Raw genomic sequence first — 25,058 nt, 5'->3', positions numbered from 1 at the left:
ATTTGAACTGCTCTGTCCCTGCGTTCAACTCAATTGATGGTCCATGTTGCCTTATTAATAGCTGGGAGATTTAAAATAAGCGGATGTGAGTATGAATGGGCTAGAGCATGGGGGCGCCCGTGCGGTCTTAAAAATTCATATCTGTCACGAGCGGGGCTGACGTTAATGCGAATTGGATCAGCGCTGGTGCGTTCCAAGGTACTCATCCATTCCGCGATCGCATAGAGCGGAGAGCGATTGAGACCCAGGCCATCACAAATGAATCTCTACATCGCGTCCCCTTTGTAAGGGGGACAATGAACATAGTGCAATCGTTATGTTTACTATTGCGATTTTAGCTCCAAGGCAATGTAACACTGTAGTTTCATCGTGCGTGCCTACGTACAACGGGCTTGGCATCCTGTGGCGAAAACATCGCGAAGCCAGTCTCGAATTCCGAGTTCCCGCCGCCGTCTCGCACAGAGGGACACGGTGCAGGCTCGGCCTTGCGGGGGGCACGCCGGGGTATTGACGTGAAGATGTTATCCTGTCAGAAGCCCCTGTGAACGCGGACGCCAGGGACATGGTGAGGCTTGGGGCACGAAGATAGATTGTTGATTCCCCCCCCCCCCCCCCGCGTGGGTTTCGTTGCTGTGCTTGGCCGTGCCTCGCTCGGGGCCTCGTGTTGTTGCGAGGTTTCGCATGCGGTGCTCTGTCGTATCGCTTGATGCTGTCCAGGTGCTGCAGATTTAAGCTCCCCTACATTAATCCGTTTGTTCTTTCCGTTTAATAACAATAACATAGTTTGAATGCGATTGACGATGTGGGCGTGTTCCGCGAATCCAGAGCGTGTCCGTGTATATTTAACGTAGACGATGGAAATGGCTTCGTTCTCGTAACGCCATGAGAATCGTGGTGAGAGGCAGGGCTCGCTGAGAGGAAGTCGGCTCGGAGGGCCGGGCAGGACACGCGTCGTAAGAAGAGAGGAAAAAGCAAATGGGAGAAGGAAGGCGACGAACATGGAAGCACCAGGGCAGTGCGGGGAGGCAGACGAAGAGAGAGAGGAGGCAGCTTTGAGTGGTGAGGCCAGGACGTGAGGGAGCGTGAAGTGGAGGGGATGACCCAGGACAGGGATGGGATGAGCGTGAGCAGCAGGGAGACAGCAGAGCCCACGTGAGTGGAGAAAATGCCAGGAAGAGGAAGAAGTCACGACCGGGGAAGCATCGTTTGTGAAGTCGTATGGCTAGCGGAGCATGATCTCACCTCGTCAGGGAGTGAACTCCGAAGATGGCACCGTGTGACTGCTTCTCGAGTTAGGCCTCTGCTCCCGTGCGCGAGAGGGCGGCAGTCCGTCGACTTCACAGTGGTTTACCACTTGTCAATCTGGGGGGGGGGGGGTGGGAGGTCAACCATCCCCGGCAGTCGCCTCGCCCCCACCTCCCGCCTTGCCATTAAACTCAGAAATTTAATTTTCGCGCTTACCACAGCGCTGTGCCAAATTAATTGTAAATACATTTCACGGGAATAGTTTTTATCAATAAGAGGGATTTCTTTGGGGTAAGATCGCGTAAATGTCAATGTGTCGCCTAATGTGTCAACCTCAGCCAATTAGTCAGGTTTGTCATGTAAACAGAACGTGCCAATTAGTTACTAGTTCAGCACACCGGTGTGTTGGAGAGGAAACCCACTACAACATTCACAATTCGTGTACGATTTTTAGCCTCATCAGGCGACAGCCAGAATCGCGGAGAAATCCTCCTGCTTTTTGTTTGCGTGTTCGTGAGGGGCCAGGCTGCCACCATCCATCTCGCTGTTGCTGGAGAGCGCTCGTTCTGATTGCACGTGGCTGCCTTGAGCACAATCTACAATTGTTGTACACAACGCGTGAACCACCTGGAGTTTTGTTTTATCCTCTTCCCATTGGGATATTGTTGCTGATGTCTCCTGAGACGACAAATAGGCAGTCTCGACAGGAAGCTGATGGGCAAACCTGCCTCTGGTGGTGTCTGTGTGGACGAGTAGAGTGGTGGACTAGAGTCTGGTGGTGTCTGTGTGGACGAGTAGAGTGGTGGAGTAGAGTTTGGTGGTGTCTGTGTGGACGAGTAGAGTGGTGGACTAGAGTCTGGTGGTGTCTGTGTGGACGAGTAGAGTGGTGGACTGTGTCTGGTGGTGTCTGTGTGGACGAGTAGAGACTGTAGAGTGGTGGACTAGTGTCTGTTTCTGTAGGCGAGTAGACCGCAGCGTTCTCTCAGCGTTGTGTAGCTGGCCACAATGGGATCCGTGCCAGAGCCCTGGCACGGATCCCACTGTAAGTGTTGAGTCAAGGTTGCGGCAGAGGAGGCTGCTGCTGCTGCTGCCGTGAGCATCCCGTACGCCGGCTCTCTTGGCAGTCGCGACTCGTCACACACCGACCAGGCAAGTTTGATTGAGGTCACGGTACCCACGCTCTGCCCCACCACAGCGCAGCCGCGTGGCGATTGGGTATCGTGTAGTGGCCAGTCCGGTGCCATGCTGGTCCCGTTTTAGCACTTGGGCCGACCGTGGAATTTTTGCGGCCACCCGTGCCGTTTTCTCTTCAATGCTTGCGAAAGAAGGCAATGATGGTGCCTTGACGACACGGTCAAATTCGCAAATACAAACGTTCATAACTTCTATCATGAACCGGTGATCTCTACGCACGCACGCACGTTTGTACATCGATTTCTTCTTCAGAGCTGCTTTTTGTGTGCAGTTTGGTGTCCTTCCCCCGCACCTCCGATTAGCACGGTTGGCTACGTGCGGCGCGAAACAATGTTTCCACACACACACACATGCGTAGACGGGAACTCATTGATTACAATGTACAATTACACTCCTAATGACCCCTGGCAAACACACATTCTCCAACTCCCTCCCCACAGCCATCCATGCAGCCCCCTCCGTTCCTATCCAGGTCCCCCAGCGCCTTCCCTTGTTTTATTATTCATGGCCACCTCTCCCTCTCGAATAAAAGTGTCCCGCCGTTGAGCTGTCATTTGTGGCCACGTTGCTTCTGAAAAATAAGCGAATACCTCGGTGATATTGACCCTGGTAAGATTCCTAAGCAATAGTTTTAGTTTTAATTGTGTATATTTTTAAGTTATTTGTTTACCTTTTCCGCTCCCGTCGTATTTTTGTTTTGTTTGTCGTTGTCACGTTCTGACGTGCCCCTATTGGACATGTGAAAAAAATCGCTTTACAGCGCCTCGGATTCCTCCTGCACTCTAAATACATAAATTCTGCTGCTGCTGATTCTGCTGCTGCTGCTGCTTCTGCTGCTGCTGCAGCGTCGTCGCCGCCGTGGCGCGGGCAGCTCTGCGCACGGCCAGTTGGTCACAGCTGCCGCCGGGCTGCTGCGATGGGAGAGACCGCCGGCGTGCTCGTGCGGGGTCGCCCCCTCGCTCTCCCACTCGCGAGTGCGGATCCCACAGCGCGCGGCGTTTCAACACCGCCACTCCCGCCCCCTGCACCGCTCCGCTTTGAAAAATGCGCGCGCGGGTGTCTGATATTAATTGAACGCGCTGCGTATAACTTAAAAATCCGGCCCATTGATTTTTCTGTAAGCCCGTTACGAGCGCGGCTGCTGACTCGGGGCTTCGAGAGGTGATGTGTGCTAAATGAACACGTAGTCGAAGTGATTTTCCCTCCCCCCCTCTGTGTCTCGCCCGCACATTCGCATCATTCGTACGCCCTAATTCGAATTAAATCGCCACCGTAAATCACCGTGCCCACCGCCGTAAAGATGTAATAACTTGTCACTATTACTTAGCTGCGGTCCGCTATTAATGCGTCCTTAAATGGTGTGCGGGCGCCCCGGCGCTGTAAATATTGTTGTCGTCGTCGTCTTCTTCGCACCGTGTAGTATCGCCGCTCGGCGTTGCCGTTGTCCCCGACAACAGCGGCGGAGGTTCCGGCGTCCCCGGACGGCGCGCCGAGCGTTCGTTTGCTCGCTTGGCGCCGCGCGCTCGCCGCTTCATTTAATTACCTCCACGCTGCTTCGGTCGCGACAGCGGCGGACCCCCCCACTGCCCCCCCCCACCGCCCCCCCCCCCACCGCCACCACCGCCCCCCCCACCGCCCCCCGCCTCGCTTAATGCGACTCAGAAAATTGGCTGTTTTATTGATATCTACCAGAGAAAATACATTGCACGTGTTGTCGTCGTGTTTGTAGTTGTGTAGTGACATCGCTGGATGTCAACGTGCTGGGTGCAGTGCCGGCCCTAGAGAGGCACGGCGTGCGGTACAGCGACATCGCGGATACCACAGCGGTGTGGGTGTAGAGGGCACCACGCTGTACGTGCAGTGCCGACCCTACAGGACAGGGTGTGCGGGTGCCAACCGAAGGATGAGGTTACGTGAGGCCATGGCACTCTGGTTGACCAGAGAGGACACGTGACCAGTTAAGTCTACAAAGGGGCCCCAAGAGGGCGCTAGGGGTGGTCACGTGGTTGGGATCCAGATCCTTCCCGAGGATTCTGGAAGGTGGATGTGGCCAAGGGCGGAGCCGGCCACGCCGCAGAGAATCTCAGCCGGGTCCCGAGAGGGACCAGGGTTGTTGTTGTTCATCCTGGAAGAAACCCCGAGTCTCCGTTCTACGTTCAACGAGTCTCCAACACTTGGACCCGGGCCGTAGCTGTCGCTCCCAGTCCGTAGTAGCAGCTACGTTGTAACTAGTGTAGTTAGCCTGGTGATCACCACTATAGGTTGTTATTCTGTTAAGGGAAAGTTACCCCGTGTGTTGGAACTGAATAAATGTGTTGCCTACACATCTTTGACTCAGTTGAACCCATTACAGTTGTATTATCGATGTAGGGCTCCATTTTATACACTGTGCATTTCAGCGGCATTTCCATATCCGCCTCCGTGTCGCACTTAGAACGGGACGACGGGACCCATTGCTGCGTCAGTGCGCAGGTTGGCGTCTCTCGCTCCTCTGCGTGACTCGCTTCGCTCCGGCCGTTTGTCCGCGGGCCTTTGATCCGACGTCACCCCCCCCCCCCCCCTCCGGAGGAGAGCTGACCGCAGTCGCCTCGTCACGTGGGGGCAGCTTGCTTCAATCACGACAGTTTTCCTCGACTTTGAGGCTGCCGTGATCTCGGCAGCACTGCCCCCCCCCCCCCCCCCGGGCCCTGCTTTGTGACACGTGCTCTGTGAACCCCCCGGGGAATAGCCCAGCCAAGTCCGTCCAGCGTGTTCCACTGCCCTCGTAACACGTGTGTGTCCGTGTGTGCGTGTGTGAGTGTGTGTGCGCGCACACCGTTAGCTGATTTACAAATACAGGAGACCATTTATTATTGTGGGGGTCACGTTCTTGAAAAGTTCCGCGAAAGCCAAAACCACGATCTTCAATACCCCCTAAGGCTTACCTTAATAAAGGGGTGAGGTCCACGGCAACCAAGAATAGACAACATCACAATTGAAAAAGTACTCTACTGTATGCCAAATGAACTAATAACAAAATAATTGAAATAATACTTAAAAACCAAATAGAAAAAAAATATTCCTGACAATAAATAGACGCAGAAACACCCGTTTTGGATGATGATCGAAAGCGGGTTGTGTGTATTTGTCCGCGAGTGGGGAGCGGTGGTGCTACAGTTAGCGCACTGCACTGCGAACCCAGCGACCCGAGTTCGGTTCCCGCTCACGGTGAACACCAGGTGACGATTATATCTGAACCAGTCGAGTCGGCCTTAAATGAGTGCCTGGTGCGATTTGTAAACGTCGCCACTTGGGAGACAAAGGCGGCCGGGTGTGGTGCTAGCCACCCACCTCCTCGTGTGCCGTGCCGGCCTTCATAGATGTTCGCTAACGGCACTTGCCCCAACAGTATCAGCCAATGATACACTACTTCCGGGTACAGTACACCTGCGATAGCTAAATTGGTGTACAGAGGTTGCCCGCGACAGACTGAAACCGCGAACGATAAACCTGCGACAGTCAAGGGTCTCCTGTAATACGATTCGTTTCATTCCCTTGTGCCGGGTTTTGTGATTCCTGATTGATTTTTGTTTCTATATTTTTTTGTTTATTATTCCTCTGCACAGATGCACTTTTTAATTCCATTTCAAGAGACGCATTGGGCTCTCGTCTTTCCAATTGCATTGCAAGACACGCGAGAGTCTCACTGGGCTCGCATCCGATTTGAATAAGAGATCAAATGACCAAAGCACGTGTGCCTTAAGCGGGAGTTGCTGCGTTTAGCCTGACGGTGCTCCGGACCCGGCGACCCGAGTTTGATTCCCGCACGCAGGCAAAATCGTTGGCGAATGTCTGAACTGGTCCTGGGCCTCCCCTATGTTGACAGTGGTGACCATTCCACATTCCCAGTTCCAGCTCAGTTTCTGCATAAACACAATGACTGTTGAGTGTATTTCACTCACCCTGGATTGATGTTGGACCAGATAAAGAGCATTATTATTACTATTCACAACGTGAGTTTACAAACTTCTGAATACATTTCCACCCTTTCCGTAACCTCCTGCCGTAAGCTTGACCCGAGCTAGACAGAGAAAGTACAAGGTCTCAAAATCCCCAGGACTTGCACATCTGTTCCAAAGACCGAATACATCTTCCGTGATGCTCGCGACCACACGTGTGCCCCAAGCTGAAGTGGAGCAATGTTGGTGGAAATTCCAAATTGTTACAATTGGGGGCCCATCGATCCATACAGTAGCTTCGTAGCACGTGTTTGTGTGCGTGGCACAACTGCCGTGGTGATGGCACTGCCACTTGATGGCAAACGGCGATTGTTGTTGCTGTTGTCCATCGCGATCTTTGCGTGCCCACATCTCCATCGCTCCATAACTGAAACCACAGCAGGCTCTGCCTCCCCCATCAGCAGCAGCAGCAGTCGCCACTGTGCGCCTCGCGTCGGTGAAATGCTCCGTACCAAACGTCGGGAGCCGCTGACGCTCACTCGATGGCCGATCGTTCGAAGCAGGTGAAGCAGGCGGGGTCGCGCGCCTGCCGATCGATCCCGATCCCGACGCCCGTGACCCCCCCCCCATCCCCCAACAGCTCAATCGGCACCGCTAGCAGACGTAGACCGTAGGACCCCATGTGACCCCACGTCACCCCGCATCACCCCGACCCCCCGCCCACGTGCTCGCGGCCCATGGCACTTCTCGTGTTCTCGTTCCATTTCGAGGCGCCACGAAAATTTTCGTGCTAAACATTGGCACACCATGGTGGGCGCTTTTCATTTTGTAAAATGAAAACATTTCTTATTTCCCAGTGAAGCGTGAATAAATAACTTCCTTAACCCTTCCGTGTCCCCCTTTACGGCAGACAGACGCCGCTCGGGGGCGCGAACGGCGAATTGTACCTCCACAGATTTGGCACGAACGGTCAAATCCGCGATGGGGATAACGCCGCAATGGCCAAAGTTTGAGAGTACGTCTTCAAAGTCCAGTTTCACTGACTAGCAACGATTGTGTATTTCTCCACCAACCCCACCCACCCCAACCCAACCCACCTAACCTACCTACCCAACATACTCTGTGATGCGATTGCAGAGCAACTGCGGCGAGCGGCAGGTGCGTCTGCGCAAGGTGCTGATGAACTCCCCGGAGATCGTGACACTTGGACTCGTGTGGGACTCTGAGAACTCTGACCTCTCCGAAGACGTCATCCGCAGCCTGGGCACGCGGCTGCAGCTGTCCGAAGTGAGTGCCAGCAGCGGTACCAGCAGCATCAGTAGTGGCAGCAGCAGCATCAGGAGCAGCATCATGATCAGCAGTATGCAGAAGCAGCAGTAGGAGCGCCATCAAACATCATCAGTAGCAGCAGTCGCAGCACAATCAACGTCATCAGTAGCAGCTGCAACAGCACCAGCAATAGCAGCGGCATTGGCATCAGTAGCAGCACCACACCATCAACCTCATCAGCAGCAACAGTAGCAGCAGCATCAGCAGCACAGTTGTAAAGGCAGTGGAACTTATTGTTGCAGACTCCATTGTTACGGTTAGAAACATGTTTCCCTGTTATGCAGCGAGGAGGAAAATAAAGAAGAATATTATAATTATTATAATTATAATAATTGAGGACATTAGGTATTTGGGCCATTCTTGCAGCAGTGCGGGCTAACGGTACTGTTTCACAGAGCAGTGTACCCTGCCAATATTGGGCAACGTTGCTGCGTGGTCTCACCCAGTTAAGTAATTTGCGAGTAATATTTCAAAGTTGAACCAGAAAACGCAGCAACGTGCAGAACGCCTGACAGCAGCGTGTGCAGCATGGCACACGACACCAGCAGACACGTGACACCAACAGACACGTGACCAACGGTGCAACGCAAGACGGCAGTGCAACCACACAGGCAGCAGACCAAATGGCAAAACTAAATCGGCAGCAGGCAGTCGACCGGGCAGCTTGACGTCCCACCGAATAGCAGACCAAGCGGCGGCTGGCAGCTTTTTAACCGCATATCAGCAGAGCCGCTGTGAGCGGGGGGGGGGGGGGGGGGCAGTCTGGACCTTGAGTTGAGGCAGCGGGGACGACAAGTGAGACTGGTGGTGGTTGCCAGCCGCTGTACCTTCTGAGTGGGCACTGTGTCCTGTGGTTGCCTCGGCACGCTCGGACCGCGGTGTGCCACTACCGGGATAATCGCCGCCTTTGCGTGCGCGTGCGTAGCTCCATCTTCCCGTGTAATTAAATATTGATACGAAATGCGGAATGATAATTGGTTCTTTACCCTTCTATCTGGCAACAAAACTGACACCTTTTTGCAAGGAGTCATGTTTGCATAGACCGCAATACCTGCAGTTATAATACAAACAAAAGAACATAACTCTGATAATGTGCACTGTCCTTGAAGTTGATTGGTCCACACCCGAGACAGCTTTCCTTCGAGCCTAGTCTCATATGGGTTGGACCAGATGACGCCAAAAGGCGCACAACTCAAGGACAATGCACCATCAGAGTATGAGAGCTCGGGGCAAGCATCTACACTATGGGGACCTCATTGCCAGTAAAAATATGATAATTGGTTCTTTACCCTTCTATCTGGCAACAAAACTGACACCTTTTTGCAAGGAGTCATGTTTGCATAGACCGCAATACCTGCAGTCATAATACAAACAAAAGAACATAACTCTGATAATGTGCACTGTCCTTGAAGTTGATTGGTCCACACCCGAGACAGCTTTCCTTCGAGCCTAGTCTCATATGGGTTGGACCAGATGACGCCAAAAGGCGCACAACTCAAGGACAATGCACCATCAGAGTATGAGAGCTCGGGGCAAGCATCTACACTATGGGGACCTCATTTGCCAGTAAAAATATGATAATTGGTTCTTTACCCTTCTATCTGGCAACAAAACTGACACCTTTTTGCAAGGAGTCATGTTTGCATAGACCGCAATACCTGCAGTCATAATACAAACAAAAGAACATAATGAGATCTCTTTTACCAGTGGCAAAATATAATAGTAGGTTTTTACCCTTTTAACTGGTACAATAAAGGTGTCAGTTTTGTACCAGTTAAAAGGGTAAAAACCTACTATTAAAAGAACATAACTCTGATAATGTGCACTGTCATTATCAGGGTAAAGAACCAATTATCATATTTTTACTGGCAAATGAGGTCCCCATAGTGTAGATGCTTGCCCCGAGCTCTCATACTCTGATGGTGCATTGTCCTTGAGTTGTGCGCCTTTTGGCGTCATCTGGTCCAACCCATATGAGACTAGGCTCGAAGGAAAGCTGTCTCGGGTGTGGACCAATCAACTTCAAGGACAGTGCACATTATCAGAGTTATGTTCTTTTGTTTGTATTATGACTGCAGGTATTGCGGTCTATGCAAACATGACTCCTTGCAAAAAGGTGTCAGTTTTGTTGCCAGATAGAAGGGTAAAGAACCAATTATCATATTTTTACTGGCAAATGAGGTCCCCATAGTGAAATGCGGAATGTTTTTTTTTTTTTACTACAATCGCCCATTTCTGGGAAAAGTCCCTCCCCTCCGCCGCGCCCCCGCGTGACGTGAGATTACAGCGCCGGTGTTTATTGCAGTGAAATTGTGATTCCCCTCGAGAGCTATTTCAACCCACTGCTGCTTACCCACACTCATGGAGCTGCAGTCATTCAAAACAGGAGGTATAAATGAGGTTATATGAAATTCATCGTCTAAGGTTTCCGTCGAGCCATCTGTGCCGCGGGTTCAGACGTGCGCTACTCTCACTTTCGCGTGGGGTTTCTTCCGTGGCATTCGAGATCCTTCCCACGCAAGAAACATACACTTTAAAAGGAATTGGCCAAACATTCCAAGGAGGGGGGGGGGGGGAGTCATCCTGGGATGTTACCCTGGACGCTCAGCGTGGCTTTCACTGGACCAACGTTCGGGAATCGCGGACATCATTTCACAACGTTGGGTTGTCGCCGTTATCTGTTCTAATAACCCATCCTCGTCTGGCTCCATTAGCGAAATGAGCCAGGCCGGGTTTTTCACGGCGCTGGCATCAGCCGTGGCCAAGGCATTCACTTTAATGCGGCTGTCACAGCGCGCGAGGACTGTCGATCGCCGGGCCGACCGCCGTTGAGCAAGTGTCCCGGAAGCCCGGGCCCCACGTCATCCGTGCTGATTGCAGAGTGCCCTTTAATTCATCCCTGGCGTTTTAAAAGCCAGCGCTCATTTGTTAATTCCCTTTTCTCTCTCCCCCTCTCTTTCTCCTTTATGCCGTTTCTCCCTGTGCCTGCCCCCTCGCCCCCCCACCCTCACCCCCCCCCCCCCGAACTTCACTCTCCGTCCCGGCCGCGGCAGCTGTTTTACCGCGTGACGGACGACAAGGCGAAACGCACGGAACTGTGGCTGGTCGGCATGGTGTGCTACTATGGCCACCACTACTCCACCTTCTTCTACCACACGCGCCTGCGCAAGTGGATCTACTTCGACGACGCGGAGGTCAAAGAGGTAACGCCGGCGCCGCTGTTGCCACCCCCGCGGATAGTTTTCATTTCGGGAAAGCTCACCTCCGTGCGGTCAATTAGCAAACCGGTGGTCCGGTTTGCCGGTGAGTTGCTGATTGCAGCCGTCTGGAACGTTCTTCCTTCAGATATTAGGAAGCCACTGGAGCTATGCACTATTATGTCTAGATTGAAAACTCATTTCTTTAGAACTGCTTTTTGTGTTTAGTTTGTTGTCCTTCCCCCGCACCTCTGATTAGCACGGTTGGCTACATACTTTGCGAAATAGGTTCAACATGCATGCGTTGACCTCGGGGAGGCCGAGGCCAAAAGCCTGTCGCAGCGGTGGCGAGTCGATCGGTAACGTTTCTCCGCTCACGTGGGCTTTGGTGAGGGGACGGCCGTACCGGCCGTGCGATTCTCAGATGCGATGAAACTATTCACACAGTCGGGAATCTATTAACCCCCTGCTCTCTGGGGTCTGAAGCACAGCTGGTTGGTACGCACGTGCGGCCGTCCACGCACGCGCACGATACATGCATCATGCTTTACGCACAGCTGGCATGCGTACCAAGTATATTCGTATGTGCATCAAGTACAATGCAAGTAAGTTTTATTCTACCAGGTGAGGCCCGCTGAGCTATACAGCTCTTTATCAGAAGCGACCTGGCCACAAATCATAGCTCACCGAAGTGGCTTATAGCAACCGAATACGCTAAATGTATTTGTTGATTCTTAACGTGGAGGGATAAATCCTAGAACCAGGAGAGAAATCCACGCGACCACAGGGAGAACATGAAAATTCAAAAATTTGCAGGTGTCACGTTTGGGATTAAACCCACGACATCCTGCATACCAGGCGAGGGAGTTAACATTTCGCCAAACATTGTTAAGTGCAGTGCTGTGCCCTGAAATATTAAACACTAGCTTTACTACCCGGCTTCGCCCGGGACTTGGATTCACCATGCCCGGCCGCCTTTGTCTCCCCATTGGCAATGTTCACACACCACACCAGTTACTCGTTTGAGGCTGAGTCGACCTAGGGGTTGGCCGTGAGCGGGAATCGAACTCGGGTCGCCGGGTTCGTAGCGCGGCGCGCTAACCACTACACCACAATGCGTTACGCTTCCACATGCGCGGGTCACGTGACAGATGTGACGTCACAGCTCACTTGCCGTGCAAAAAATAGATGCATTATTGACCTCCCCCCCCCAAACAAAACACAAAAGTGTATTTTAATCATTTGTGCATGGTGTACATTCTGGAAAGTACCCACATGGCAAATTTCAAGTTTGTTGCATGTCGGGAAGTAGCTGAACATGTTGAACAGACACACATAATCACAACTTTGCCTTTTGGAGATTATCCATTCATTATTAAAACAAGAAATTACAAAGCCCAATCAGTAACACACCGACACTGCATTACCATATACATATGTACAACACACACACAGCAGCAGCAGCAGCTGTTGCAATTCACCATTAAGTAATGATGACATCACCTGGGCACTTGTGCCAGCTTAGTGTACAGCTTGAGGGCACGAGACGCGCTGGCAGGAGGACGTGGGACAGATCCAGATGTTCTGAGTTAACGGACTTGAGCCCCCGCCGTGCCGGCTTTGCTGTGTCCGAGGCACCAGGCGCTGCGGTGAGCGGTCCTCCCGTGCCTCCCTCCTCCCGCTGCTGTCGCTGGAGGGCTGGTGCCGCCAGCTGCCCCAGTAGCTTCAGGAGCCCCCGTGCACGATGCACGCACGCATGTTTTAAGTGCATCGCTAATAATTATATCATAAGTATTTCTACTCCCACGTGATCGGAGTCGTCTCCCACGTGATCGGATTCGTCTCCCACGTGATCGGACTCGTCTCCCACGTGAGAAGCCACAAAATAAGAACCAGAATTGAAGCAAGCAGCTGCTTGGCAGGGCGCAAGTCGCGCAATACGCTCATGGATGCACACGTAAACACCTACGCATGCACACACATACGCGCACGCACGCACGCACGCACGCGCACGCACGCACACACACGCACCCACACACGCGCACACACGCACCCACACACACACGTACACACGCACGCACACACACGCACACACATACACACGCACACACATACACACGCACACACACAGGCGCCACAATTCCAATTATCCCTCAATTTGATTATCTACGGATCGAAATTGATCCTCGTGGAACACAATAATCCATGGCTCAAAAGTTCAACGCAAATCCATTGATTATAAACTCGGTTCAGGGACCTAGTGTGTACCTCTTGTGTGATCTTTACACATGTATGTGTGTGTGCGTATACAAGTGCATGGAGGTGGCTTGTGAAGGATGCTGCTATTAAGCAGTTGGAGGCAGTCGCCCTCCAACAAGAACGGAGGGCAGTGGAGTGACGCTCACAACAACGAGTGGAGCGCCCGGCGGCTAAACTACAGCGAGTTGGCACAGTAGGGGGTACGGCCGGTGCATCTACTGGACATTTTAGTCAGCCAACCCACGGCACCTGGGTCTGTCCCAAGACATCCTGTCAGCGAGCCTTGGACACTTCACGTGGCCTCAAAGTGCACCTGGCCTGGCACAGGCACAGTGGTGACGTCACCGTGACTGAGTGGCGAATGGCGGGTTTTGGTACATCCATATTTGGGTCGAGTGGTGGCGCAGTGCTTAGCGCGCTGCACTACAAACTCGGCAATCAGAGTTCAATTCCTGCTCACGGCCAACATCAGTGACGATTATCTGAACCGGTCCTGGGCTGTCCCTAGGTTGACTCGGCCTCAAATGAGTACCTGGTGCGGTGTGCAGTAAACTTTGCCACTCGGCGGCCGGGCGTGGTGTTGGCCACCCACCACCTCGTGTGCCGTGCTATACTTCATAGGTGCTACTTGCTAACAGCATGATGTTGTCCTTTATCCAGGAAATCCTTACAGAGTCTCTAGATTCTTGTTCGGGAGGGCTCTGCTTGTGATGTTGGGCCTATTCCGGACGTCATATTTATAGTGACATGTTAACGTTCGTTTAACATTCACGCGAGAGCTTGTGCTTGGGAAATACTCGGTTGCGAGTGAATTGATGTAGTGCGTTGATGATTATGTATTCGTGAACACAGCGAATGCTTTGATGTACGCGTCCAATCAATGCGTTTGTCTGCACCATTTACGGGCGAGAACGACGCGGATCCCCCGTTGAGATTGACGAGAGCCCAGAGCCGAAGCCCCTCTCGAGCGGTTGTGGGAACACGGTGTGAGGCGCCTGCGCGTGCGACGTCGTGAAGCATTGGCGGAGCGTGAACGCAACGCCCTGGCAAGACGCCGGATTCCACTCGAAATCCTTTCCCCTCCAGCCCCCCGGGGACTCCAGACTCTGCGCTGCGAGGCCGCCCCCCCCTCCACCGCGGCGTTGCGTGCCTGCGACGTCGTTTACCGCTTGGCGGGATGCGCGGGATGTTGCGTGGTGTGCGCGGCGATAGCGAGCAGCGCCGACACGTGCCGTGATGCGCGATGGCTGTACGTCAACGTCGCGCTCGCCAGCGGGCGTGCAAGTGGGAGAGTGAAACGAGGCGCAGGTGCGGCGTGGAGCGATGTTCCGATGCAGCGCGATGTGATTGTGTGGCGACGCGAATGCAGAGTGACGTGCAGAGTGACAGGTCAGTGGTGCTGCTTGTGATGGTTTTGGCATCGTCGTCGCATTGATAATGTATCTTGAACTTCTTTCGCACTGTACTTAGCCAACCGTACTAATTGGAGATATGGGGGAAGGACAACAAACTAAACACAAAAAGCAGTTCTAAAGAAATGAGTTTTCAATCTAGATGATGATTTAAATGTGCACAGCTCCATTGGCTTCCTAATATCGGAAGGAAGAGCGTTCCAGACGGCCGCAGAAGCGCAACTGAAAGCGCGCCATGCGGTGACCGTCTTTGTTCGATGGCAATAGCCAAAATCCGCTGCTTACTGCAAGGATGAACGGAGTCCACGTGTTGGTTTATGCTCCTTGATGAGATCAGCGAGGTATCGTGGTTCAATTGTGGCAAGCACTTTGTGTGCAATGAGCGCGACCTTACAATGTATTCGTTCGGCATCTGGAAGCCAATGCAGCTCGGCAAGCACCGGACGGACGCGGTCAGAACCGTCGCGTAACGATTCGAGCGCAGTGCAGACGGCGTGGGATGAGCACCGTTGTCACGCGAGAGCAGCTTTTGCGTTGCGCGCCATTGAGTTACGTCATTCCGCAGGTTGATGTGATCAGTTAAATGAGGCACGGTGCCATGCTGGTGCGGTGCGATGTTGTTGTTCACACGTATTTATGTATGTATGTTGAACTTCTTTCAAGCACCGTACGTAGCCAACCGTGCTAATCAAAGGTGTTGGGTACAGAGACTGTGAAAGTGGCCAGAAGCAAACAGCACCATGAGAGCCGTAGTAGTAGAAGTGTTACATCTCTATTTTGCCCGTCTGGGTGTATTGCAGTAAATCTGAAATTTACAAGCAAAAAGCAAACCACACCGGGATATTCATTGCATTGATGTGTGTGCAATTTGTAAGGGCGCGGCGACACAGACCTATTTCATTTAAAGGTTATAATCCCTTGTTCATCACGACGTCCTTTTTACTTTGATGTCTCAACAGCGTTACGGAGATCACGTGACGTGAGGGTTCTGCCTTTGTAGTGAGGGTTGTAAGTTGATGCCGAGGAGGGGGGAGGAGGCGCCTCGCCCCCCCATGTGGAGTGACGTCACCCACTAATTATTATTAATGGAGGGGTGGGTGCATTTGGAGGACGTCACTTGTTCATGATTATTAATGAGGGGGGCTGGTCGACGTGGAGTGACGTCTCGCGCGGGACACACAGACATTATTGGCTCATTATCGTAGTCAATTTGGCAAGATGATTTAGAGCTTGGAAAAACAGACAAAGTTGAGCGGTGCAAAGGAAGAAGCAGAAAGGGAAGCGTTGTAAACTTCAGGGTTGTGAGCGAGGGAGTGTGATGTCGTGACCTGCAGCGGACAAACACACGGTATGGGTGAGACGAAGCGGTCAGTCTGGGTGGAGGAATCGGTGAGTGACGTTCATGGGGAACAGTAACCATGGTAGCAGCGATAGAAGAGAGATAAAGAGATGGCGACTGAACGTTGGCGAGTGAGACACTGAAGTGAACTGGCGAGAGTGCTGGGTCATCGGCCGCCCTGACTGCATTACTCCGAGCGCTGGCTGACGTGAACTGCCTGCTGCAGGTCGGCTCCAAGTGGAAGGAGGTGGTGTCCAAGTGCATCAGGAACCACTACCAGCCCCTGCTGCTGCTCTACGCAGACCCCAAGGGTTGCCCCGTGTCCACGTCCGAGGCCCCCACCGAGACCATGTGGCTGGGGCCCAGCCGGCAGCGCTTCGGCAGCGTGGACTCTGGTGCGGGCACCGTGCATGCCGACACGCACAGACTTGCCGACACGCTCAGACTTGCCGACATGCACAGACTTACCGACACGCACAGACTTGCCGACATGCACAGACTTGCCGACACGCACAGACTTGCCGACACGCACAGACTTGCCGACACGCGCAGATGTACCAACACGCTGAGACTTACCGACACGCTGAGACTTACCGACACGCGCAGACGTACAGACACGCGCAGACTTGCCGACACTCACAGACGTACCGACACTCACAGACTTACCGACACGCGCAGACGTACCGACACTCACAGACCGACCGACACGCGGAGAGGTACTGGCACCATCGGACATACTTTTTACACATCCCATCAGCCACGTGGCCTTCTGGGAGTGCACAATTTCAGCAGCATTGCTTGAGCGCAGGAAAAAATACGCGCTCTCCGTACATTTCAATATTTATATGTACAACGCAGCAGCAGCTGCTGTTGCAATTCACCATTAAGTAATGATGACATCACCTGGGCACTTGTGCCAGCTTAGTGTACAGCTTGAGGGCACGAGACGCGCTGGCAGGAGGACGTGGGACAGATCCAGATGTTCTGAGTTAACGGACTTGAGCCCCCGCCGTGCCGGCTTTGCTGTGTCCGAGGCACCAGGCGCTGGGGTGAGCGGTCCTCCCGTGCCTCCCTCCTCCCGCTGCTGTCGCTGGAGGGCTGGTGCCGCCAGCTGCCCCAGTAGCTTCAGGAGCCCCCGTGCACGATGCACGCACGCATGTTTTAAGTGCATCGCTAATAATTATATCATAAGTATATACACATCACGTGGACAAAAAACCCATGTAATTACATAATTCAGTAATATTATGTAATTGTATTATATATTATGATGTATAATACAATTATTGAATATATAATTATAAAAATGTATATATATGCACATACATATGAATATATACAGACGTATGTGTAGGTAACCCGCATCTCCGATTAGTAAGGTTGGCTGCGCGCAACACTTGCAGAACTGTATTCTCAGTCTTACGGATCAGACTCGTCTCCCACGTGATCAGATTCGTCTCCCACGTGAGAAGCCACAAAAATAAGAACCAGAATTGCAGCAAGCAGCTGCTGGGCACTCCGTCCGTCGCAGCGACGGGAGGTGCCAGGGCGCGTGTCGGGCAATATGCCCGCGGACGCACACGTAAACACCTACACATACACACACACACACGTAAACACCTACACATACACACACACACGTAAACACCTACACATACACACACACACGTAAACACCTACACACACACACACGTAAACACCTACACACACACACGTAAACACCTACACACACACACACGTAAACACCTACACATACACACACACACACGCCCGTGCCACAATTCCAATTATCCCTCAAATGGATTATCCACGGATCAAAATTGATCCTCGTGAAACACAATAATCCATGTGGATTTGAAGCTTTCGTGACTGCAGGAATCCATACTCTTTGGTTCTTCAGGTAAAGTCACGTAGGTAGAAAATAATAGATCACGACGTTTCAATCGCAACACAAGCGACTGTTATCAGGTGAGACAATCACAGCAGGGAAACTGCTGAAGCAGGCGAGAGAGCTGCCGTGACAAGAGGCTATATAGGTCGGGCACGTGGGCGGGGCTAGAGATGGGAGAGCGAGGTGGGGGCAGCAAGATCGGTGGCGACCGGAGCGCTCGCCAGGGGGAGAGAGGGGGGGGCAGAGCAAAATCGGCGGCAGGGGGCGAGTGGGACAAGGGGGGAGAGGGAGCTGCCGCGGCAGCAGTAAGTGATCGGCGGCAGGGGGGTGAGAGAGGGGGGGGGATCAAATCCGTGATTTGATCCCATCTGTGAAGAATATGATTCCTGATATGCAATACCCTGGTGTCTACAAACTAAGTTGTGGCTGCGGCAGCAGTTACATTGAGGAAACGAAACGACATGTCTCGGACCGTGTCCGCGAACACAAGGCAGATCTGAAACAGGGCAGGATCAATACCTTTGCCGTGGCGGATCACTGTTTTAACGCGGTGGGCTCACACGAAATTGTTTTTTCCGAGACCAAGGTACTCTGCAAACCTTTGGGCTACCTTCAAAGAGTTGTCCATGAAGCCATCCAGATATATAACCACAGACACAATTTCAACCGAGAAGAGGGATACAAACTGAGCAATCATTGGAAGGACGTTATTAACCGTTTTTTTAAGTCGAAACTGGTGGTGATGTCCCCCTTCCTGCCTGCCGATGTTAACAGCTATTCTCGACTCTGAGCCACATTCACTAACACAGCCTCTCTCTCTCTCCCCCTACCAGCGATTATCTTTGCCCCCCCTCCCCCCCTGCCGCCGATCACTTACTGCTGCCGCGGCAGCTCCCTCTCCCCCCTTGTCCCACTCGCCCCCTGCCGCCGATCTTGCTCTGCCCCCCCTCTCTCCCCCTGGCGAGCGCTCCGGTCGCCGCCGATCTTGCTGCCCCCACCTCGCTCTCCCATCTCTAGCCCCGCCCACGTGCCCGATCTATATAGCCTCTTGTCACGGCAGCTCTCTCGCCTGCTTCAGCAGTTTGCCTGCTGTGATTGTCTCACCTGATAACGGTCCCTTGTGTTGCGATCGAAACGTCGTGATCTATTATTTTCTACCTACGTGACTTTACAGTAATCCACGGCTCAAAAGTTGAATGCAAATCCATTGATTATCAACTCGGTTCAGGGACCGAGTGTGTACCTCTTGCGTGAGCGTTTAGACGTATCGACACACTCAGACTTACCGACACGCTCAGACTTACCGACACTCACAGACTTACTGACACGCACAGACGTACTGACACCCTCGGACATACTTTTTACACATCCATCAGCCACGTAGCCTTCTGAGAATGCACAATTTCAGCAGCATTGCTTGAGCGCGGGGAAAAATACGGACTCTCCGTACTCGTTACGTAAGGCGTGCCTTGTGTGTACCCTGATGGACAGACGCAATAGTTTCCAAGCTTAGCAATCGGTGGCCCGTCTCTTGCGAGGCAGCGCCGCCCCCGTGCCGGGTCATCTCCGTGCCGGCGGCGAGCTCCTCCACCGAGCGGCTCCGCCGCGCTGAGCCCCTCCGCGTTTGCGACCGTCCAGGTCGAGAGCCGTCCATCTCCAGCGACTCCAAGACGGACTCCTCCAATGAGTGCCTGCTGCAGCCGCACTCGGACTCGTCCGACTCGCAGACCACGGTCATCCACAACGCGGGGCACGACGTGCCGCACGCCGTCGCTGGCGTCGCTGCCACGAGCGCCGCCGCCGGGAGCGGCAGCGGCAGCAGCAAAGCCGCCGGTAAAACCCGAGCACTGTTACCCATCGGCACTGTGTCCTGACGGGATTCTGCTCCATGGATGCTCCTCAACCATCAGCACACTAAATCATCGGCACTCTCAACCATCGACACCCTAAACCATCGACACTCTAAACCATCGACACTCTAAACCATTGACACTCTAAACCATCGACACTCTCAACCATCGACACTCTAAACCATCGACACTCTCAACCACGACACTCTAAACCATTGACACTCTAAACCATCGACACTCTCAACCATCGACACTCTAAACCATCGACACTCTCAACCATCGACACTCTAAACCATCGACACTCTAAACCATCGACACTCTAAACCATCGACACTCTCAACCATCGACACTCTAAACCATCGACACTCTAAACCATCGACACTCTAAACCATCGACACTCTCAACCATCGACACTCTAAACCATCGACACTCTAAACCATCGACACTAAACCATCGACACTCTAAACCATCGACACTCTAAACCATCGACACTAAACCATCGACACTCTAAACCATCGACACTCTAAACCATCGACACTCTAAACCATCGACACTCTAAACCATCGACACTCTAAACCATCGACACTCTAAACCATCGACACTCTAAACCATCGACACTCTAAACCATCGACACTCTAAACCATCGACACTCTCAACCATCGACACTCTAAACCATCGACACTCTAAACCATCGACACTCTCAACCATCGACACTCTAAACCATCGACACTCTAAACCATCGACACTCTCAACCATCGACACTCTAAACCATCGACACTCTAAACCATCGACACTCTAAACCATCGACACTCTAAACCATCGACACTCTAAACCATCGACACTCTAAACCATTGACACTCTAAACCATCGACACTCTAAACCATCGACACTCTAAACCATCGACACTCTAAACCATCGACACTCTCAACCATCGACACTCTCAACCATCGACACTCTAAACCATCGACACTCTAAACCATCGACACTCTAAACCATCGACACTCTCAACCATCGACACTCTAAACCATCGACACTCTCAACCATCGACACTCTCAACCATCGACACTCTAAACCATCGACACTCTAAACCATCGACACTCTCAACCATCGACACTCTAAACCATCGACACTCTAAACCATCGACACTCTCAACCATCGACACTCTCAACCATCGACACTCTAAACCATTGACACTCTCAACCATCGACACTCTCAACCATCGACACTCTAAACCATCGACACTCTAAACCATCGACACTCTCAACCATCGACACTCTAAACCATCGACACTCTAAACCATCGACACTCTCAACCATCGACACTCTCAACCATCGACACTCTAAACCATCGACACTCTCAACCATCGACACTCTAAACCATCGACACTCTAAACCATCGACACTCTAAACCATCGACACTCTAAACCATCGACACTCTAAACCATCGACACTCTCAACCATCGACACTCTAAACCATTGACACTCTAAACCATCGACACTCTAAACCATCGACACTCTAAACCATCGACACTCTAAACCATCGACACTCTAAACCATCGACACTCTAAACCATCGACACTCTAAACCATCGACACTCTAAACCATCGACACTCTAAACCATCGACACTCTAAACCATCGACACTCTAAACCATCGACACTCTAAACCATCGACACTCTAAACCATCGACACTCTAAACCATCGACACTCTAAACCATCGACATCCATCGGCACTCTAAACCATCGACACTCTAAACCATCGACACTCTCAACCATCGACACTCTAAACCATCGACACTCTCAACCATCGACACTCTAAACCATCGACACTCTAAACCATCGACACTCTAAACCATCGACACTCTAAACCATCGACACTCTAAACCATCGACACTCTAAACCATCGACACTCTAAACCATCGACACTCTAAACCATCGACACTCTAAACCATCGACACTCTAAACCATCGACACTCTAAACCATCGACACTCTAAACCATCGACACTCTAAACCATCGACACTCTAAACCATCGACACTCTAAACCATCGACACTCTAAACCATCGACACTCTAAACCATCGGCACTCTAAACCATCGACACTCTAAACCATCGACACTCTCAACCATCGACACTCTAAACCATCGACACTCTCAACCATCGACACTCTAAACCATCGACACTCTAAACCATCGACACTCTAAACCATCGACACTCTAAACCATCGACACTCTCAACCATCGACACTCTAAACCATCGACACTCTAAACCATCGGCACTCTAAACCATCGACACTCTAAACCATCGACACTCTAAACCATCGACACTCTAAACCATCGACACTCTCAACCATCGACACTCTAAACCATCGGCACTCTAAACCATCGACACTCTAAACCATCGACACTCTCAACCATCGACACTCTAAACCATCGGCACTCTAAACCATCGGCACTCTAAACCATCGACACTCTAAACCATCGACACTCTAAACCATCGACACTCTAAACCATCGACACTCTCAACCATCGACACTCTAAACCATCGGCACTCTAAACCATCGACACTCTAAACCATCGGCACTCTAAACCATCGACACTCTAAACCATCGGCACTCTAAACCATCGACACTCTAAACCATCGACACTCTAAACCATCGGCACTCTAAACCATCGACACTCTAAACCATCGGCACTCTAAACCATCGGCACTCTAAACCATCGACACTCTAAACCATCGGCACTCTAAACCATCGACACTCTAAACCATCGGCACTCTAAACCATCGACACTCTAAACCATCGGCACTCTAAACCATCGGCACTCTAAACCATCGACCTAAACCATCGGCACTCTAAACCATCGACACTCTAAACCATCGACACTCTAAACCATCGACACTCTAAACCATCGACACTCTAAACCATCGGCACTCTAAACCATCGGCACTCTAAACCATCGACACTCTAAACCATCGACACTCTAAACCATCGACCTAAACCATCGGCACTCTAAACCATCGACACTCTAAACCATCGACACTCTAAACCATCGACACTCTAAACCATCGACACTCTAAACCATCGACACTCTAAACCATCGACACTCTAAACCATCGACCTAAACCATCGGCACTCTAAACCATCGACACTCTAAACCATCGACACTCTAAACCATCGACACTCTAAACCATCGACACTCTAAACCATCGACACTCTAAACCATCGACACTCTAAACCATCGACACTCTAAACCATCGACCTAAACCATCGGCACTCTAAACCATCGACACTCTAAACCATCGACACTCTAAACCATCGACACTCTAAACCATCGACCTAAACCATCGGCACTCTAAACCATCGACACTCTAAACCATCGACACTCTAAACCATCGACCTAAACCATCGGCACTCTAAACCATCGACACTCTAAACCATCGACACTCTAAACCATCGACACTCTAAACCATCGACACTCTAAACCATCGACCTAAACCATCGGCACTCTAAACCATCGACACTCTAAACCATCGACACTCTAAACCATCGACACTCTAAACCATCGGCACTCTAAACCATCGACCTAAACCATCGGCACTCTAAACCATCGACCTAAACCATCGGCACTCTAAACCATCGACACTCTAAACCATCGGCACTCTAAACCATCGACCTAAACCATCGGCACTCTAAACCATCGACACTCTAAACCATCGACACTCTAAACCATCGACACTCTAAACCATCGACACTCTAAACCATCGACACTCTAAACCATTGACACTCTAAACCATCGACCTAAACCATCGGCACTCTAAACCATCGACACTCTCAACCATCGACACTCTAAACCATCGACACTCTAAACCATTGACACTCTAAACCATCGACACTCTAAACCATCGACCTAAACCATCGACACTCTAAACCATCGACACTCTAAACCATCGACACTCTAAACCATCGGCACTCTAAACCATCGACACTCTAAACCATCGACACTCTAAACCATCGGCACTCTAAACCATCGACACTCTAAACCATTGACACTCTAAACCATCGACCTAAACCATCGGCACTCTAAACCATCGACACTCTCAACCATCGACACTCTAAACCATCGACACTCTAAACCATTGACACTCTAAACCATCGACCTAAACCATCGGCACTCTAAACCATCGACACTCTAAACCATTGACACTCTAAACCATCGACACTCTAAACCATCGACACTCTAAACCATCGACACTCTCAACCATCGACACTCTAAACCATCGACACTCTAAACCATCGACACTCTAAACCATCGACACTCTAAACCATCGACACTCTCAACCATCGACACTCTCAACCATCGACACTCTAAACCATCGACACTCTCAACCATCGGCACTCTAAACCATCGACACTCTAAACCATCGACACTCTCAACCATCGACACTCTAAACCATCGACACTCTAAACCATCGACACTCTAAACCATCGGCACTCTAAACCATCGACACTCTAAACCATCGGCACTCTAAACCATCGACACTCTAAACCATCGACACTCTCAACCATCGACACTCTAAACCATCGACACTCTAAACCATCGACACTCTAAACCATCGACACTCTAAACCATCGGCACTCTAAACCATCGACACTCTAAACCATCGACACTCTAAACCATCGGCACTCTAAACCATCGACCTAAACCATCGACACTCTAAACCATCGACACTCTAAACCATCGACACTCTAAACCATCGACACTCTAAACCATCGGCACTCTAAACCATCGACACTCTAAACCATCGACACTCTAAACCATCGACACTCTAAACCATCGACCTAAACCATCGGCACTCTAAACCATCGACACTCTAAACCATCGACACTCTAAACCATCGACACTCTAAACCATCGACACTCTAAACCATCGGCACTCTAAACCATCGACCTAAACCATCGGCACTCTAAACCATCGACCTCAAGTATTCGCACGCTAAACCATCTGCGTGACGCTCTGATGCGTCGGCGTTGTGAACTTACCGTACGGTACCAGCTGCTCAGGCGCACCGCGGGGTCTCTGCTGTGGCCGGGTGCAGAATCCCCATCGCACGAGCGGAACCGGCAGCAGCGCAACAGCAAGGGGGGCAGCGCCGAGAAGAAGCGCAGCCAGAGCAGGCCGGCGCGCGTCGGCAGAGACGGTGACCCGGCGCCGCAGTCCGGCTACCACAGCGACGGTACGGGGGGTGCGGGGGGGGGGGTGCGGGGGGGGGGGTGCGGGGGGGGGGGGTGGTGGCGGGGGGTGGGGTGACGGGGGGCGGACGGAGGGAGGGGGCCACTGCCGTAGACGGGAGATTCGGGGTGATGTCACGTGCGACGTGACGAAGGTTATCTCGTGGTTGATTGCAT

The 25,058-nt window shown here is 51.8% G+C and overlaps 1 protein-coding gene across 8 annotated transcripts in view; it reads left to right on the top strand.

Moving 5' to 3' along the window:
* LOC133354557 (mucin-19-like) overlaps positions 1–25,058 on the top strand; it is a 246,981-nt gene that overhangs the window by 201,703 nt on the left and 20,220 nt on the right. For all 8 annotated transcript variants that reach the window (XM_061571483.1, XM_061571484.1, XM_061571489.1 and 5 more), the window contains 5 exons: positions 7,515–7,664; positions 10,760–10,909; positions 16,140–16,308; positions 19,443–19,637; positions 24,749–24,886. In XM_061571483.1, coding sequence (XP_061427467.1) covers positions 7,515–7,664; positions 10,760–10,909; positions 16,140–16,308; positions 19,443–19,637; positions 24,749–24,886 — 802 coding nt within the window. The remainder of the gene's footprint in view (positions 1–7,514; positions 7,665–10,759; positions 10,910–16,139; positions 16,309–19,442; positions 19,638–24,748; positions 24,887–25,058) is intronic.

Source organism: Lethenteron reissneri, chromosome 47 (genome assembly GCF_015708825.2).
Source record: "Lethenteron reissneri isolate LAM-NWPU_2019-01 chromosome 47, ASM1570882v1, whole genome shotgun sequence".
In the NCBI taxonomy this organism is placed as follows: Eukaryota; Metazoa; Chordata; class Hyperoartia; order Petromyzontiformes; family Petromyzontidae; genus Lethenteron; species Lethenteron reissneri.
The sequence above is the reverse complement of the archived record's forward strand: the minus strand, read 5'-3'. Positions and strand labels throughout refer to the sequence as shown.